Source organism: Emydura macquarii, unplaced genomic scaffold, assembly GCF_026122565.2.
Source record: "Emydura macquarii macquarii isolate MOO-44397 ecotype Brisbane River unplaced genomic scaffold, CSIRO-AGI_Emac_v2 contig_968, whole genome shotgun sequence".
Classification (NCBI taxonomy): Eukaryota; Metazoa; Chordata; order Testudines; family Chelidae; genus Emydura; species Emydura macquarii.
This window is the reverse complement of record NW_027131105.1, coordinates 7,402,521-7,421,660: the sequence shown is the minus strand read 5'-3', so window position 1 is coordinate 7,421,660 and position 19,140 is coordinate 7,402,521. Positions and strand designations below refer to the sequence as shown.

Below are 19,140 nucleotides of genomic sequence, written 5' to 3'. Positions count from 1 at the left end.
GTCTGGCTAGCCCCCGAGGTCACTTAAGTTAAACACCAGAAAGAGAATCTCTGATCGCTCCAGCAGTCTCTGCAGGCCAGGGCTCCCTTTCCATACATTTACTGCTCCCCTTTTCAGCACCATCCACAAATCTGATTCTCCTCTGAATTTACAAATGCCCATGAGACACACAAAGAGCAGCAAGCGTGGGCATAAGGCTGCATCAAATCTCCCTTATAGGCAGTTGCTTTCCTGGAGGGACAATTTATTCAGGACTCAAAATATTATCCTCACTACATGAGTCTTATGTTAACAAGTAACACTGGTTTACATTGCAGCTGCACCAATGATCTAAGCACTGGAGCAAATTTAATCCTTAATAGGCACAGCATCATAACAGATGCTAGTCAGATAATCCCAACTGAGATCAGATCCCCTGTTGCACAGACTGCAGCAGAGATCAAGGCCCCTGTTGAGCCAGGTAGTGGGCAGATCCTAGCCACCGTTGGGGCCACAGTCATGCTGGGAGCTGCAGAAATCTCAACTAAAATCAGGGCCACTGTCATGCTAGGCACCACACAGACAGAGACAGTCCCTGCTGAGCTCACAGTCTAAATAGGCAAAGGGCAAGTGGGCCCAGTTCATGGTCACCCAGCAGGTTAGTGACAGATATGGGCATAGAACCCACGTGTCCTGAGCCCTAGCCTAGCATTGTTCCATTGGACCAGCTATACTGCTGCTGTTCCTGGGAGCTGAGGTGCAGGAGCAAGGGTCACATCCTCTTGATCTTTCCCCCTGTGCTGCTGATTTTAGCAACGTGTCAATGTTAAAACACTACTCTAGGCATGTGTGTTGATGTGTGTTGGGGCAGGGCTGCCTCACCCAGGGTCTTGCCCATCGTGTACCTGGGAACAGCTGGACTGAGACATTCTGGGATCTCAGAGCAATTGAAGATACTGTACTGGGATCAGCTGGGGACTGGGGTATGAGAGTAATAGGATACTGGGGGCAGCCAGGATCTTAGTGCACTGGAAGCCCAGGGCCATAGTCAAACTGCTTTGCCAGCAGATGGAAAGGGAAGTGGTTTGTAGGGAGGCAGATGGGAGCAGCCTCACGCACCTTGTGACAGGCTAGTCCCCATGTCCCATGAGCACACAGTCACCAGGGGCCCACTTCTCTTCCCCTCTTGCCCGCTTCTCATTGGTTGGACTCACACTCGGTGTCACAACCAGCTTCCTTCAGGCACCCAGCTCCCCCTCCCCCAGCCTGGGGTTGCCCTGGTGCCCATTTCTCCCTCCTCCCAGAGGGGAAGGAACATTCCCATCAGCCTAGTTCTCTCCCCAGGGCTGCAGGATCATCCCCTGGGGTTCTAATATTTACCCTCTGAAATGCTGAGCTCCCACCCCACCCTTCCCTCAGGTGAGACTGGGAGAGACGGGGATTGGAGAACAGTGGAGATGGGAGCAGCTGGGAGGCCCAAGGCTAAGAGAGATTGCGAGCAGGTCGGGACTGGGGTCTCCAGTTACACAGCCCACTAGATGCCCCTTACTCTGCAGCATCAATTTCCCCCTTTTGCTTCACGTCGCTCTCTGGGGAGCACCCAGCCCCAGCTGCTCTGAGCTTTCCTGCCCCAAACCCTAAGCACTCAAATAAGGGTTAATCTGGGAGGGTGGGGGCCTGAAAGTTTTGAGGGGCGGTTTGGATCTGGACTCCAATTTACTTCCCAGCGGAGGCAGGGTCTGATTATACCCCATAGCTCTGACCCAGGGCTTTCAAAGCACTGTTCTAAGGCAGTCAGGATAATTACCCCATGTGACAGATGGGGAAACCAAGGCACTGAGAAGGAACATGACTTGCCCAAGGTCACTGGGATGGCACCCAGGAGCCCCGGTCAGATGCTAGGACCTCATGTGTCAGGCACTGCCAGATCTTGCCAGGCCAGCCAGCTGTGGGGCTAAGGGAGCAGGACCCAGGGGCTCTAAGCTGCTGACAGTGCCCGCTAGACCCTCCTCAATGCCTGTGCTGGTACAGCAGGGACATGTGATCCCCCAGGGCAACGTGGAGGGGATTTTTGATGAGCAGCAGCATCAACCTTTGACCCCGTGGGCTGAGATTTGCCAAGGAGGAATTTTGTGATAAGGTAGCCACAGCAGGGACCTTTGGCCCCACGGGACTGGGAGGCGGGGTGTGAGACTTTCCATATGAGGCCTGTTTGGATGGAACAGAACCCACAGGTCCACACCCTTCTCCAAGGGGTGAATCAGCCAGAGCAAAAAGGGAAGCACAAGCCACTTGCCCTTGGGTATCTGTCTGCGACAGAAGCATCTGGTGTCTGCCGGTCAGCAGGGACAGGATCAGACTCAGTGCCGGGGGCAGATCAGGCCAGCCCCACTACAGAGATGGCCCACAGCAGGAGTTTCCGGAGAGCATACTCCCTCCGCACCCCTAAATCCCCCAGCCTTCTGGATCCCACATATGGCCAGCTTGAGGATGCTGCCCCGCCCCATGTGTGGGGGAACAAGACAGAGAGCTCGGACAAGGCCAAGCAGAGGGGAAGGAGGAGAGCTATGAGCCTGAGAGGATGGAAGAGTGTGCGGGGAGAGCCCCCAGCTGAGAGGATTCCCATCCCAGGGGAGATGCCCCACTCACTAAGCCGCGATGATGGGGAGCTGCTGATCGGGGAGGCTCAGGGCAAGGGCCATCACAGGATGAGGCAGTGCAAGAAGGTAACAGCTTGGAAATCGGGGGGGAGGAGGGGGCAGAGAGGATGGCATGGGATGGATTTGGGGGTGCACTGATGGGAGCCCCCAGTGTTTTCCTGTTCTTCCCACCAATCCCAGCCTAGATTTTTTCCAGCAGCCCTTGCGGGTTTCCATTCCCCCTGATGCCCCTCTGCCAGTGGTGGCATTTTCTGCCCCTTTTTTACACCCCCTCCCCCCACTTGATCCAGTTACCCCCCATACCCATCTCTAATCTTCTCTGATGGTGACATCTTCTGTCCCACCCACCCCCACTTCCTCCCCTCAGACCCAGTGGTGTCATTACCCCCCTCTGCTTTTACCAACCCCCAGCTCCAGCCTTTTCTAGCGGTGGCATTTTCTAGCACCCCCCCCTCCCCAGTGGGGAAGTTACCCCCCGGCCCCATTTTTGCCAGACCCTCACCTCTCCAGTAGTGGTCTTTTCTACTCCTCACCTGGAGGGGGGAAGGAGGTGCTACATTTTTTGATGCCCTCTCATGGTTGAGGGTAGAGGACTCTGCAGGCCCACATCTCTGTTCCCTCCCATACACACACCAGGAAGGCTGCTAATGGCTTATGTTAGGATTTTGTTGCTAAAGAGTTAATACATTACAGCTGTAAATTAGTAACAGGCATGTAAACCCTGCCCACAGAGGGCATTATACATTGTTAGAAGCCTTTTGATCTGTCCGGCTCTAACCATTTCTTTAGACCTCTATTATCCCTTTATCCACAGAGGGGAAGGGAGAGCCAGGGCTCCAGGTATTAGCCTGTAATTCAAGAGACTGGGTTCAATTCCCTGGTCCACCACCCAACTCAGATAAGTCTTAGTTTTACAGATGGGGAAACAGAGTCAGAGAGGCTAAGAATAATAGCATTGCACTGCCTCACTAGCATCGTTGTGAAGAAAACTCTATTAAGGGTTGTGAGGCAATCAGGTAATGGTGGCATGAAATGGTCTCCCTGGTTCTGGGGCCAGATCAGAGCCTGCACACTCCTCCCCCCCCGTTCCCCCCCCTCCCCCCCCCGGAGGTTCCTTTTCCCCCCTGAGTCAGCACCCACTAGAGGGGAAAGGCCCCACATCCCATTCCCTGCCCCCCCAAGCCAGACAGTAGTGGGAGGAATAGAGAGAAATAGCCTTCTTACGAGGACTGGGCCAGAAATGGTTGGCAGATCCCATGAGAATTGGAGATTTCAAAAGCTCTTCCCCTCCCCTCACCACCACCCCCAAAAAAAACAAACAAACAAACCTCCCCCATACACCAGAAAGATTTTGTGAACCAAACTGAAAAAAGTTTTGATTCAGGTCCATGGAAACAAAACATTCCAGAATTCTTTTTAAGCTTAAATGAAGTTAAATTTAAAAGAAAAAATTGTTTCAAATCAAAACATCAAAGTTGGTTTAGCAAATATCAAGACAGGTCGTTCCAGTCCTGTCTCCCTTCTCCCTACACCCCCCAAATGTTTTATCAGGTCAGGAAATTAATCAAAACCGGCCCATTCCACAAACAGGTTTGGTTTCAACTAATCCGCATTTTTTGGCCAAGAATGTTTTGTTGACTAGTTCCCAAGCACGTGTATCAGAACCACCCGAGTAGAGCGCAGCCGCTACAGGTCAAGTTGAGACTTGCTTGCTGCTTAACTGATGGTTTTTCTAAGTCCTCGAAAATTGCCATGTCTCATGGGCGGCCTTGGCTAGGATTAACACTACAGATATGGGGTTGATTGAACAGGGATTTTCAAGATAGAGCCCCCTAAAATATCACGTGCTGTATAAACATTCTGGTTCTTATTATGTACTGTTTTGACTGCAGTAGTGGCTAGGAATCCCTCTGTCACACACATCCCCTCACTAGCTGTACTGGGGCTCTACCTACAGACCAGAGTCCCATTGGCCCTAGGTGCCGTGCTAAATAATAACCAAGAACCAGTCACTTCCCTGAAGAGCTTACAGTCCAAGTACCCAGGGCATCTAAGCCTCTTGTAGGTTTATCAGCTTAGTTGTCTTAAAGACTCAGCAGCAGGGGCCTGGTGGGATGGATGAGCCATGACCATCAGTCTCAGGATAGTCCGTGTCCTCGGGATCAGCCTCTGCTCAGTGGCGTTTCAGATTATAACAGGGCAGAGAAACTCAGAGTGGGAAACATGCTGTAACCCGACTTCTGACTGCGATGAGCACCCCCCACCCCATTCACCACGCCCCAGACCCAAAGCCGCTCTCTCCCTCGGCCACATGGAGTTCGAGGCCTCCTCGCACCCGAGTCCTGCCAATCACGCCACAGATTCGGGCAGTGACAAGCCACCCTTGCTGAGGGCTCCCTTGATTGCATACAAGCTCCAGCCCCCCCCCCCGCCATAGCCTTAAAGGTGAGTCTAAACGTCACCGCTTCCAGGGTCTCCCACGACCCTTGTCATTCACCGGCCAGCCAGATTCTTCTCCCAGCGCACAGGCCCAGCAGGTTGCCCCAGGGCTCCCCCCAAAATGAAGAAGCTTAAAGAGCCTTCCCCGTCCTGGGGTTATTCACTAGTGCCAGATGTTTAATGCCCACCTTGGACTTCCCCAGGATCCCATCCCTTAGCCAGGACAGCAGCCTCCAGGTCCCCGGAGCCTTTCACTTCTCAGCAGCTCTTCTCTGCTTCCCCTGCCAGGGATTGCCCACAGTTTGCTGCTGCCTCCCTCATCTAGCAGCCCTCCCCTGCCCCCAGCTAACCCAGACATGGCCGGCCGAGAGCATTTTATGAGAAGCTCCCAGCCTCTCCGCAGCTCATAGACTTTGAGGTCAGAAGGGACCATCATGCTCCTCTAGACTGACCTCCTGCACATTGCAGGCCACAGAACCTTCCCCACCCGCCCCTGAATAGACCCCAACCTCTGGCACTGGTCACTGACTGAGGTGGCCCCAGGTGGAATTAGGTGAGTTGCTAAAGAGTCCCTGCTGGGAGGCATCTAATTAGTCACAGGGGACTGCATCCATTCCCTCTTAAAGGGGCCTGGCACTCTGTGACAGGCTGGATTGGAGCCTTTCCCTGTAACCCCCTTCGAAATAGCCAGTCCTCTGGGCCTGGGGTCAGATGTCCCTTAGAGGGGAAAGGGCCCATATCCCTTCCCAACACTCTGAGTAAGCCACTCCCACTAGCCTGTCTCCACAGAAGCGACTTGGTTCAGCCAGGGGGAATCTCCTGGCAGTGGCTGGCTCAGCCTACAGCCTGCTGGGATCCTGGCTGTGACTTTGTCCCCAGCCCTACCTGAGTCATGGCCTTTGCACCTGTCCTAGGGCTGGGGGGGAGGCAATAATGGAGACATCCCCTCAGATCACACCCTCCTTTGCCCATTCACCCCGTTCTCTACCCTCCAGCAGGTGGACCGAGCCCTCCGCAGAGGCTGGGAGACCTTCGTGGCTAACCTGCCCAGCGTGACACTGAGCCGCTCCACTCCCCCCTCCGATGCTACCCCGCTGCCGGTGAGAACATGTTGAGGAACCAGGAGAAGAGACAATGACTCTGGCTGGCTGGGCCACTTCCAGAGACAGGAACTTCCCTGAGTAGCAGCAGCAGCCACCAATCTGCACATTGGTTGCATCGGGGACTGGGTGCTTCTTTATAATGACTAGGGATGGGCCCAGGCCACCCATCCAGATCCAGATCAATTGATCTGTTCCCACACACTGATCTGTTATCCTTCCATCCTCATACACACCCCTCGGTCTGTCCTCATGTATACTTATCTGTCCATCCCCACATGCACCTCTCTATCCATCCATGCCTATCTATTCCATACACACCCCTCCATCTCCATAGACACCCCTCTGTCTAGCTTCACATATGTCTATCTATCCCTCCCTCCCCGTACACACCCCTCTGTCCATCCCCATACACCTCTCTCTATCTAGTTACCTTCACACACAGTCTCTCAAGGTTTATCTCCCATGATCCAGGCTTGCTGGAGTCCAAGATCCCAGCCTGGCCTCCTCTCTGATAACCTGGGAACAGAAATCTCAGCTCTGCCTACACTAACTGCATTTCCCCTGCAAGGCCCCAGTCCAAACCAGTAAACGCTGGTGCTGCTTCCCAGCCCTTTCTGCTGCTCACATAGCTGGGGCTGTAACAACTGGGCAGCATTTATCTACTCCCCTGCATGCTGCCAACCACCGTGGGGGTGCCAACTGTGCTGTAAAGTCTCCGCATCACAGAGACTCACCTTATTAGCCCCACCCCTCATTGACCTGCCATAACATAGCCGTCCAACCTGGCAATCCCCCACCCCAGGAGCATGGCACTAAGAACCTCAGATTGTCTCCTGCTGGTGGTGGTGGGGGAAGCAGGGAACCAATTGATTTTTCAGGGGGGGTTGATTTTTCACTAGGCAGAGTGACAGGGGTTTCTTAGTAGCCCCTCTTCCCAGTGTGGGGAAGTCCCAGACATAGGTGGCAGAGGCTACTGCTGGGCAGTGCCAAGTGTGGCCACGAGACATGAGGAGGGGAGCAGCTGGGGTTCCCTTAGAAAGAAGAAGCGTGATGGCTGAGGGGAGCAGTGCCAGCCTCAGAGGATGCCACACCCACAGCAGGCAGTGCCCATCTGAGATGCCCTGCCCAACAGAGGCAGGGCAAAGGGAGCCTGATGGCAAACAAAGTAGTAATTCTGAAACCAATCTGGCCACCCCAGCCCCAGCCCCCCTCTCCAGGGTCAGGAGCTCTCACTAGCTGGGGGACACGGATGCTCCTAGGCAAGTCTCCAGCAAGAGGGACTGAACCAGTGATCTCAGGATCTAAATACACAAGCCTCTCTTGGCAGAGCTGGAAGCCAGGCTGCTGCCAGGCTCCTCAGCCTGTATTTGTGGCCCAGCCACCACTATAGAGGGACAAAGCACCACACGGCGGGTCTAGGGCTCTAGGAATGAAGGCCTAGGTTGCCATGGTTTCAGCACTGCATGAATGGTCCTTGTAACCTGATGTGCTGCCACGCCGTGCGCTAATAAACCCTGAAACCCCACCACAGCATATGAGCCTGCTTCATTGCCACCCCACGTGGCCCCTTCTAGGGGGTGTCCATAGCTGTTTTAGCTGAACCAGGCCCCTGATTAAGCCTTGTCCTGGGTGTTCCAAATTTTTTGGCAAAACGGGGCATTTGTCCCATTATTCTTGTCCCATTTACTCTTGAGAGAGCAAACAGGACAAATGTCCAGTTTTGCCAAAAACTGGGGCATTCCCTCCCTGGTGGGGCATGGAGGAAAGTTCAGGGAGGGAAGAGGGAGGAAAGAGCTGCAACATCAGCCCCGCACAGCAGGGCGTAATGCCAGGCAACTTGGGCCAACCCCCATATGAGATGGGAGGGCCCCCCTGAGAGCAGCCCCACACATAGGAGTGGACTTGGGTGAGCAACTCAGGCCAGCTCTGTATACAGGGGAGGGACCTCGGGAGAGCAGCTTGGGCAAGCTCCCCATACGGGGGTGGGACTTGGGTGAGCCCCATGCAGTATCCCCATTTTCCCTTTGGGAAATATAGTCACCCTGCCCTTCTTCTATCAGCTGGGTTAGGGGGATGGGTAGCATGGCTGACGGGATAGGGCGGCACTGGGCCAGCACCACTCTCCAACAGATCCCACACACACTGCTTAGGCCACGTGACTGGGGGCCAGGACTCCTGGGTTCTCTTGGATCTAGGAAAGAAGTGGTGTCCAATAGTTAGAGCAGGAAAGCTGGGAGTCAGAACTCAGGGTTTATTTCAGAGGAGGAGGTGGAGGTGGGGGGGGTGTCTAGTGGATAAGAGGAGGAATTCGAGAGCAGGACAGCTGGGTTCTATAACTGGACTAGGCACAGGAGTGGGGTCTGGTAGTTAGAATGAGGAAACTAGGAGTCAGGATTCCTGAGTTAGGTTCCTGAAATTAAGACGTGATGGGGGCCAGTGGTTAGAAAAAGAAATAGGAAGGCAGGATTCCTGGGGTTCCCCTCCCCTTCTCTGTGCCTGTTTGCCCCCACATTAATGATATTTACCATTGCTGTGAGGGCCGCAGGTAGGAAAGTGCAGCATGTTATATAACTGAGAGCAAGGTTGTAAATAACATCACTCCCACAAAGCCAAAGTCCAGGAGCCAGGGCAGTCAGCCCCAGCGGGGGGGCGAGCTCTGCAGAGGCACCAACAGTCCAAGAAGGTTGCAACACCAAAACCTTCCCCAAACCACATTGGCAACCCCTTGCCTTGTACCAGCCAGTCTCTTGGCCGTGAAGGAAAAAGCCAGAATCTCCCCCCATCACCTGATGTTACAAATTATACCTGGGTTTTTGCCCCTTTGGCCTGAGCAGTTTGCAAACAAGCAGGGCTCTGTGGGGATTTTTCATTTCTAGGAGAAATGCAAGATAGGAGTCAAGTTTATTCCAGAAGTAGTTTTCTTGATGCCTAAAACAAAAATGGACCTAGAGTGCTGTTGTCCTTGACACAGTACAAGCCCACAACAGCCACCAGCGATCAGAACAAATAAGATTTTTTTGATTTGCTGGAAAATCCAATCCTAAGGGACCATTCAGTGCAACAAAAGTCAGTCTACTCCCCACGCTGAAGGCTGGAAGCTGGCTGCTTTACTCAAGGGCATCACAACAGAGTTGGGGGAAAAGCTCCCCACCACCAAACTAAAGCAAAAAAGTAAGAGGGGGTGGAGTCTGATTCCATCCCATAATACTCTGGGTAACCCAATTAACTATCATGACTTTATTATGCTAAGGATCATTGTTTTATTATTAACGTGCACAACATTAGGCCCAGCTACGAACCCGGTGTGGCTTGCGGGGGGCAGAGGGGAAGGTGTTGCAGCAGCTTCTAACTCACAGAACACAATGAGCACCCTAGAGGGCTCACCTGCTATTTAAATGGATACCATCCTATTCCTATACAGTACACAGGGGTCACATCAGTGCAGACGGAGAGGAGATTTCTCTGCAACTCAGGGACAGTGCGGATTTGAGAATAACCTAAAGCAGCCACTAGATGGCGATAGGGCTCATTTTATTTCTGCTCTTTAGCCCAGTCTCTGGCAGTGTCGTGAATTGTAAGGGCAGAAGGGACCATTATTAGCATTTGGGTGGGAGCACCCACCAGCCCCAGGCATGGACCGGGACCTGTTGCACTAGGCGCTGCCTGCCCCACAGAGCTTCCAGTCTAATCTGGCCTCCTGCAGAGCAGGTCAGAGCAGAACCCAGCCATTCCTGCACCCAGCCAGGTCTGCTTGGGCGTACTGCTAGCCCTTGGCCAATGTTCAGAGTCCTGCCTGTGCTGTCTGCTCCGCCCACTCCAGACTGAACTCATCTCCCCCCTCTCCCCTCCCACCCCAGCCAGCCACTCCCCTCACTTTCAGGCCATATCAGAGAAGGTGCCTGTAGAGGGAAGAGGCCCCCCCACATGTTCTAGTCCCCACCCTGGGGCCCAGATTGGAAGCTAGGATATAGACATCAGTCCAGCTCCAAGCAATTTGGGTCCAAGTTAGGTCACTATTCAGGTCAGGCCAGCACAGCCCTGACCGTGGGAATCAGGCATTTCTTTATAACAACTAGAGCTGAGCCCAACTGTCCAAGACAGCCAGGTCAGGCTGTCTGTCCACCAGACCCATAGAGCTGCCTGTTGTCACATGCGTCTGTCTAGCCTACTGGGTTTTTATACCTTATTCACCTTCCTCATTGTGCAAGGCAGCTGGGATCAGAACTCCCGGCTTAGCCCCGTTCTCTGATAACCTGGGAACAAATGTAGCTCTGTACAGACCACTGCTCTGACTGCTTCTAACTCGGAGGACTCAAAACATTTAAAGGGATACTGTCTTTTTCCTGTATATGTCAGGAACTGAGTACAGAGGAATTAGGTGGATTTACTATTATTTAGGGTCTTTAAATCAAGACTGGATGTCTCTATCTGAAATAAAAGTTATGATCCAGTTCAACTGCCAGACATGGGCTGGATGAGGTTCCATGGCTTGTTGTTAGCGAAGACAAGCATGATATCCTTGACACCTATGAAGTATTCAATGACAGAAGAGAGGGATAGAAGAAATGAGGGAATAAAAACACCAGCCATTGAACCACAGGTTCAATACATCAGTTTTATTCCCTAATCTTAGGGGATGCCAAATCTTAGCTATGACAGAAAGCATCCAGCAGCTTCAGTTTTGTCATTAAGCAAGGCTGAACAATCAGACTCCAGGAGAAGCGGGGCCCAGCCATTTCCAAACCCCCTGTGATGGGGGGGGAGGGGAGGAATCTAAGATCCTGATCTCCCTCCACCGGGTAGGGAATTTGGCTAGGTGATTAGAGAGAAGTGAGAGCCGGTGTGTCCCCCATGCAGCACGAAATCAGCAGCAGATCAGTTCACGGTTGTCAGATGGGACGGATTTCAGGATTCAAATACAGAGCAATTCTGTGATAACAGCTGTGTCTGGTTGAGCCAGGGACGGGACCAGACTTGGAACTCACAGAGCAGTTTCTGCAGGGGGAAAATGTCCCACAGTTAGTCAGTCATGAAACACAGGATGGCTGCTGTTATACCAGGAGAAGTTGGCTTATGCCCAGGTATATTGCATTGCAAGAATCAGGCCCATCGTTTTAGTGACAGTCATAACACCCAGTCACACAGTGCTGTATAGTGTATTGGCCTGAGCTGATGGGAACCCATTATTTACAAATGTGATCCCAAACCAGCACTCATGCAAAGCCAACACTAAGAGTGATTCAGCTTATGCCCCATACACCTAGTCTGTTAGAAGAGTCTTATTTTCTATTTTACTTTCTCCAAAGGGCACCATCAGTTTAAAAGATTGGGGGCTTTTTTTAAAAAAAAGTTTCCTTATCTGAGTCACTATTGACTAGGGCAGGTCAGAAAATAAGTTCTTTCCACAGAAAATGTCAACTTTAGGGCAAACTATCAAACCCCCAAAATATTTCAGCCAAAAACTGTGCTATTTTGATTTCAAAATGATGCCATGATGCTTCACAAGAGTTGTAATTCAGGTGCCTTATCTCCCATTCTCCTCTATAGGCCGTGCTCTCTGGCCAGACTCCATCTCTCAAGATTCACCACCTTCTCCCCTCTTAGCCAGGGGAGGGGTGTATCACTGTAGGCTGGATAGGGAGCGTGGCTTATAGAGAATAATAGGAGCACAACGTCCCTAATTACAACATGCACAAGATGCTAGGGCACCATTCTGAATCTAAATATTTCAGTTTATGGCTGAAATATCAACATTTTCCGTGGCACCTTTTTTTTTTTGGGGGGGGGGGGGAAAAGTTCAGTTGGAAGTTGGGGTTTTGATAAAACTAAATTTTTCATTAAAAAAAAACCAAACAGTTTAAGTGGAAAACTTTTGACCAGCCCCTGTTATGGTCAAACCATAAAGCTGCAATTTTCCAGGGAGCTTAAGGAAAATCATATGGCTCATTATCCTAACTGAATCCCCCTCCCCCACCCTTTTTCTATTACCATTCTTCTCAGCCGGGACAGCAAAAAGGAATTAGTTTTACTTCTATTTACATTCTCAGGCAAATTAGTTTCAGACTCTGGTTACACTCAGTTTCAGTGTTTGGATTGCCAGCCCCTCAGGGGCATGTTTTAAAGTAGAAACATTTTTATTATTTTAAAATTACTATGAAGTCTTGAGACATTTTTAACACAAAGCTTTTGAAGCATTCACTTTAAGACTAATGTACTCCAAAAGCTTGTATTTATATAATTACACTAGCACGTGTAGTCCTTATCTGTGATCACAGCCCCACTATGCCAGGTTCTGACAATCCCTACCCTGCAGAACTTGCAAACTAAACAGATGAAGGGTGGGCAAGGGAAACTGAGGCACGGTGAAGGGGGAAGGGACTTGCCCAAGGTCAGAGATGTCATGCAGCACCCTGTACTCTAAGTTGTCCAAAATAACCCAAGTCCAACTAAAGGTGCTGTCTCTTCCGCTTTGGAGAAGTTCCCTGTATACATCTGCAAAACTACTCATTATCCACCTTCAAATGCTTCGTAAAAGTTCTCCTCTGCAATGATGCCTACAAAAAAAAAAATTTCAACAGCTAGACTGCTAGTGCGCTGAGCCCACTGCCCAATAATGTCTCACTGTTTTCCTGGGGTCCCCGGTCTGTCTGCTGTCTCTTGTCTTATACTTAGATGGGAAGCTCTCTGGGGCAGGGGCCATCTATTTGTTCTGTGTTTGTACAGCACCGAGCACAATGGGATCCTGGTCCAGGACTGGAGCCTGTAAGTGCTATAGTTCTACAAATAAGTTCTGTGTCACAAGACAAAAATGAGCCCATACAAAGTTGATGCCTCAACTAGACACTATGCCGTGTTCTCTGCTCACCTGTTGCTCTGATGTGGGCGGCAAGGGGCACGTGCTGATGTCCACGTTTCCAAGGCCTGCCCTATTTTTCTGGCACTGGGTGGTCACCAGCTGTACGGTCAGGTAGTATTTCATGCCAGCCACCACCTGGAACAAGAGCAGAGATCCCAGTGTGAGGAGGATTCCAGACATTTCCCACTTCTGATCAATAGCGGGAAACTGAGGAATCAAAGCGTTTCAGCTCCACAAACTGCAGTTGTTCTGTTTGCAGATGGTAGTGCTTGGAGGCCACAACTGAGATTGAGGGCCTCTTCATCACGCCAACAACTGCAGACAGCCTCTTCCCCCTCCCCCCGCAGTTGAGATCAGGGCCCCCCCATCTGTCAGGCGCTGCATAGACAATACCCCCCCAACTGAGAATGGGACCCCGATTCCTCCCACCTGCCCTTCCATAAAAATCAACACCCCCCCATCGCAGGCGCTGCACAGACACGGGCTGATCCAGAGCTCACTAAAATCAATGGAAGACTATCCAAGACCTGAAGAGCTCACAGTCACAACAAACAAAGGGTGGAAAGGGAAACTAAGGCACAGAGAAGGGAAGGGACTTGCCTAAGATCAGTAACAGAGCCAGGAATAAAACCAGATCTCCTGAGTCCCAGTCCAGAGCACTCATCAATCACTGTATTTAAAGCGCTTACTTGTTCCTTACAGTAAGCTGAATAAAAAGCCAGTTCCAGGAAAACAAAGTTTCCATTACACAAACACACACCTCAAATATTCTCAGGAGGGAGGAAATGCCATCTTTTTCAGAAACCAAGTTTTCCCAAAATGAATACTTTTAGGCTTTGAAAGTGGCAATGTAAAAGATTGGAGCCATTTTGGAAAGTACAGTGTCCTTGATCTCTACACAACATTAAGACTGTGAGGAAATGCACACACAGTTTGGTTCCAAATAGCTAGATACAAACATACAGTACTTAGCAACACATGCACACTGCTTCTCTGCAAAGATCTGGCGACTTCTGCAATACAAGGGAGGCTGAAACTATTTAAAGGGATACTACTCAATTCCCATACATTACAAAAGAGAAAAGGAAACCATAACAGGGGTGGGGATGGGGGGGAATTTGCAGAAGCGAAAATTAAGAAACAGGATGGATGTTTTGGTTCAGTATCTGTTGAGAAATTGAACAAAATAAACAGCAAAACTGTTTGATTTAGGAAGAGAGAAAAATTAACCAAAAAAGACTTTTCCTTCAAAAATAATATTTGGATAGTGGCAGCACTGAGGAGCCTCAGTCATGTCAAAGACCCCCCCTGTGCTAAGCGCGGTACAAAACCACAGAACAGAAAGATCATCCCTCGCCAAAAAGACAAGAGATGAACAGAGACACAAATGGGCAGAGATGTTTGTACTGGGGACCTAGACCAATGTAGCAGTGTAGAGTCAACTCAGCCAATGGGACGGAGTCCAAGCGTAACGAGTGCAGTATTGGAAGCTACCATCATACTTCGCAGACTGGATAGGGGCCTTTGGCTGGGCAACTGCGTGTCCTTCACGGGTGAGGAACAACGCTTTGGCCTAGTGAAATGTAAACTGGTTTATAATTCATAGAGTTTAAGGCCAGAGGGGCTCAGCAGACAATCTATACTGACCTCCTGCACAGCACAGGCCAGACAACATCACCCAACAGTTACCCCAGGATTGAGCCCAATAACTCACATTTGGCTAAAGCAGCTTCCAGCAGGGCAGCCAGGCTGGATTTGGAGATATCAAGAGATGGTGAATCCACTACGTCCCTTGTGCGTTTGTTCCAGCTAATAGTAAAAACGTGTGCCTCACTGGCATGTGTCTTGAATTTCCAGTCACTAGTTCTTATTCCACTAGGTGGAAGAGCCGTTTAATACCCAGGAAGGTACCGAGACACGCTGATCAAGACGCCATCTCTTGATCGGTTTAAGAAGCTAATCACATGGAGTCCATTACGTCTCTCGCCGTCAGGCATTTTTTCCCAGCCCTCTGATCACTTTCTCTGGCTAGTCTCTGCACCCTCTCCAATTTCCCAACACCCTTTTGAACACGAGGCCCTCAGAACTGGATGCATTCCAGTTTCGCTCTCACCGACGCAGATGTAAAATCCCCTCCCTGCTCCTACTCACTACGCCCGTTTATACAGGTCAGGATCACGCTGGTCCTTTTTGGGCACAGCCTCACACTGGAAGCTTATGCCGACCTGCTGGTCCACTGTGACCCTTAAATCCCTTCTCAGGGTCACCGCTTTCCAGGATACAGTCTCCCAGTCCGTAGGCACGGCCTGCACTTCCCTGTTCCTTGACGCAGAACTTTGCTTTTGGCTGCATGACAACGCCTTGTGTTGGAACAGGCCCAGCTCCCCGAGCAGTACAGATCACTCTGGAGGTCAGGCCACTCCTCAGCACTATTTACCTGTCCACTAACCCTTATATGGAATTGTTATGACTAACTACATCTGGCACCAGTGGAAATAAAGACTCCAAGGGAGTTGTGTGTTTGTTATGTCCCTGAGTTCAGCTGTTCCAGTGGTTAATCCCCCTCCCTGTTAAAGAAGTGCACCTTATTTCTAGTCTGAATTTGTCCAGCTTCAGCTCCCAGCCGTTGGGTCTCATTCTGCCTTTGTCTGCCAAATTAAAAAGGTCTGTTATCAGAAATCTCCTCCCCATGTAGGTACTTGCAGACCGTGATCAAATCACCTAACAGTTGTCTCTTGGAGAAACCAAATAAACTGCATTTCCCAAGTTGAAGGTTTTTCAGCCCTCAAATCACTTTTGTGGCTCTTCTCTGAGATCTCTCCAATCATTGATACTCTTTCAAAGGACGGACACCAGAACTGGACACAGTACCCAGTCATGGTCTCACTGACACCATAAACAGAAGTAATAGCACCTCCTTACTCCTGCTTGCTTATCCCTCTGCTTAAATGTCCAAGGATCGCATCAGCCCTCTTAGCTACAGCATTGCACTGGGAGCTTATGTTCAGCTGATTTCCTAAACACCCTTTAAATCTTTTACAATAACTGTGTTCCAGGAGTCCAGACCTCCAATTGTTCTTGTAGCTCTAAACTGAACCCTCCCCAATTCCTCCTCTCACCCGTCCAAGAAACCAATGGTCGCTGAATCAGACCAGCAGGTCCACAGTCACAGACTAATGAGAAAAGGCAAAGAAAGCCTGGAGACTATCCCGATGAGAACCAGAGCTTTTTGCACCCACACGGCAAGTTTTAGGACACAGTAAGCCTTGGACAGATTGCCCCACCGAAGCCCAGAGTGATCCTTATGAAAGGCTGGTTCTTCAGAGTGTTACATGTTGGAAAGCTGTAAACAACATTCCATGCGGAGCAGCATTCCATCGTGACCTCACATCTGTCTAGTACAGGACGGCTATAACCCAACTCAATAAAAACCAACTTTAAAGAGCACGAGGCTCAGCATACACAAGTTCACATAGGAGAAACTGAGAACTGTCACTGTTCATGCTAGACAGGAAAAGAAGGAGGAGGAAGACAGGACAGAAGGATTAACAAATGATGACTGCGATAAAGAAGGGAGATGGGGAACTTCTTACCCTTCCTACAGGCCCTCCCACCAATCTTGGCCTAGAATCCACACAGCACCTGACACGACAGGGGGCGTCGCCTCAATCTTGGCTCAGGCTTCTAGGCACTAGTGTAACACCAATAACAACTGTCTGACTTAGCCCTGATCTCCCCTAGAAGGAACACAATAAGATCAGACAGTCCTAGACCAGATCCATCACCACACATGCCTTCTTCCTCCAGCAGTTATATTTTCACGTACACAACATGGACTAATCCAGTGGGTAGAGGCAGTGGAAAGACAGGGCATAGCTAGAAAAGGTACTATCTTCTTCCAGTTCCCCAAGTGCATCCCTATCAAGCAATAGGCCCAGGCCTCAACTTCTTTTGGGGGTGGGAACCTATGGTTTAGCCACTCTCTGACTAGATCTTCAAGTTATGTTCCCTGTCTCCCCAGTCCTGGCCAGGGTCTGTGCAGCAAGTTCAGGGCCCCATCATATTGGGTGCATGGGAACCCGACCACCAGATTGCAGCCAGGGTCCCACAAAGCACTCAGCACAGAAGGGGGAGCCCCCAAAACAACAAGGGCTTTCAGCAGTGCAGGAATAAAACCAGTGGCAATGAGACAGATCCTGCTTGACTGGGTGATTAGGAGAGAAGCAAGGCAGGGCAGGGCAGGGCATGGGCTGGGCAGACACAGTGCCAGAAGGGAATGAGGCCCTGGGTGCAGAACAGCTTTCCTGGGGCTTGGGTACAGCAATAATAGCCCTACCACCAGCCAATGCTGACTTCCCCTCTAGTGCCCCGTATTGCACCATAAAAACATGAGGCAAGCACCACTGCAGCCAGGAGGCCTGGAGACAATTTTTAAAATGAGAGTGGAGGCTCTGGCACTCAGGTGCTAAGCAGCTTACAGTGATGCCAACAAGTATCCTTCTTGACAACCCTCTGCACGGGGGATCCCCACAATCCCACGCTGCGCACACTCACACAGGTAAGGGTCTCTCCACAGCCACGAGGGTTGGAGATGTGATTAACGGGAGCGGAGATTCAGGGGCTTGGATACACAGCCACACATGTAGGAAATAGTGGCCTTTTAACAGTTGGGGGGAGACCATGACCCCCAATTGCCCAGTTCTGGCATCCCCTACTCAGCTGTCACTGAAGGAGCTGGCACAAACGGGGAACTGCAGGGACACCTTGGCCATCTCCCCCCCCCCCCCGAAAGCCACATGCCCCTAGACACCTGCCCTGCAACCTACTACCCCATAACCAGCATATTTGCCACCCACCTGGCCACAGGGGCCTCCCAGCCCCACATCGGGTCCAGTCCCTGATCCCCCCCGAGCTGTGCGCCTTCTCCTACTCCTCAAGCGACCGGCCCGGCCCGGCCACTCCCTATGCCCAGCTTCCCCTCCCAGCCTAGACCCTTCACTCAGTTCCAAGGCTCCACTGGGACCGGGACCGGGACCCCGCCCCGGCTCCAACCCGGACACCTGCACCGGCACGCCCCGTGCTGCGCCCAGCCCCACCCCGCCCTGCTGACCTGGCTGCGAGCCCGCAGCACCCGCTCCGCCCGGCAGTAGCGCAGGCTGTTGCTGGCCCGGTTATAGGCCTCCACCGCGAAGCGCACGGCCGCCTGCACGCCGGGATCCGAGATCGGCACCTCCTGCACCCCGCCGACAATGCGCTCCCCGCGCAGCCCCGGCCCCGCCAGCAGCAGCAGCCCCAGCGCGGCCAGCCAGACCAGCCACGCCCCTGCTCCGTGGCTCGGCATCGCCGCGAGTGACGCAGTCAGTTGTGCGGCTTTGGCTGAGGACGGAGCCGTGAGCTGACACAGAACGGGCGGCAGCTGATCTGCGGCTGACCCCGCCCCGGAAAAACACCACTAGCCCCGCCCCTCAAAGCCCCGCCCCGCCCCTGCTAGTCCCGCCTCCGGGGAGTCCGGCCTGCCCCCTAGCCCCGCCCCCTTCTAGCCCCGCCCCCTCTCTAGAGAGAAGATGCCTTCCCCCGCCCAGCGGCTCCCCGCGCTTGAGAGACGCTCCCTGCGGCCTCCCGCAGCCCCGTCCTCAAACCACCCCGTTGCTGCGACGCCTGCAAAATCCTTGACAGCGACCAGCACAGCAGCTACCTGGGGACCGGGGGGCGGGGCTTACTGAAGGTGGGCGGGGCTGGAGGCAGCGCGGGGGGAGCAAGCAAGAACTGGCTCCTCCTCTCTCTGCCGACCCCACCCTCGCCATCTGTCCCCTCCACCCCTGCCCCCATTCCACCACCATCTACCTGCCTCCTCCCCTACCTGTTACTCTGCCCTCTGCCCTCACCCCTCCAGCCCTCTGCCCTGCCTGTCTCCACACCTACATATTACCCTGCTTCCTCCACTACCCACGGGCCCCACCTCCTCCCCTAGTTTATCTCTTCTCCCCTATCCCTACTGCCTTCTGCCCCACACCCCCAAACATAGGGCGGCAGAGCCTCCTGCTGCTATTCTCCTTGCAGTAACATTGCCCTCCGTAGTGCCTCTCAATAAATCAGAGGTTGG

General features: G+C 52.0%; 1 protein-coding gene across 1 annotated transcript; it reads right to left on the bottom strand.

The window, feature by feature from the left end:
• Positions 1 to 10,782: 10,782 nt before the first annotated feature.
• LOC137150265 (cystatin-POGU1-like) lies at positions 10,783 to 18,472 on the bottom strand. The gene is made up of 3 exons (XM_067544069.1): positions 18,148 to 18,472; positions 13,047 to 13,172; positions 10,783 to 11,176 (listed from the first exon to the last, which is right to left on the bottom strand). Exons 1-3 carry the CDS (start codon positions 18,376 to 18,378, stop codon positions 11,087 to 11,089), a joined length of 447 nt encoding a protein of 148 aa, XP_067400170.1. The 5' UTR covers positions 18,379 to 18,472; the 3' UTR covers positions 10,783 to 11,086.
• Positions 18,473 to 19,140: the final 668 nt, after the last annotated feature.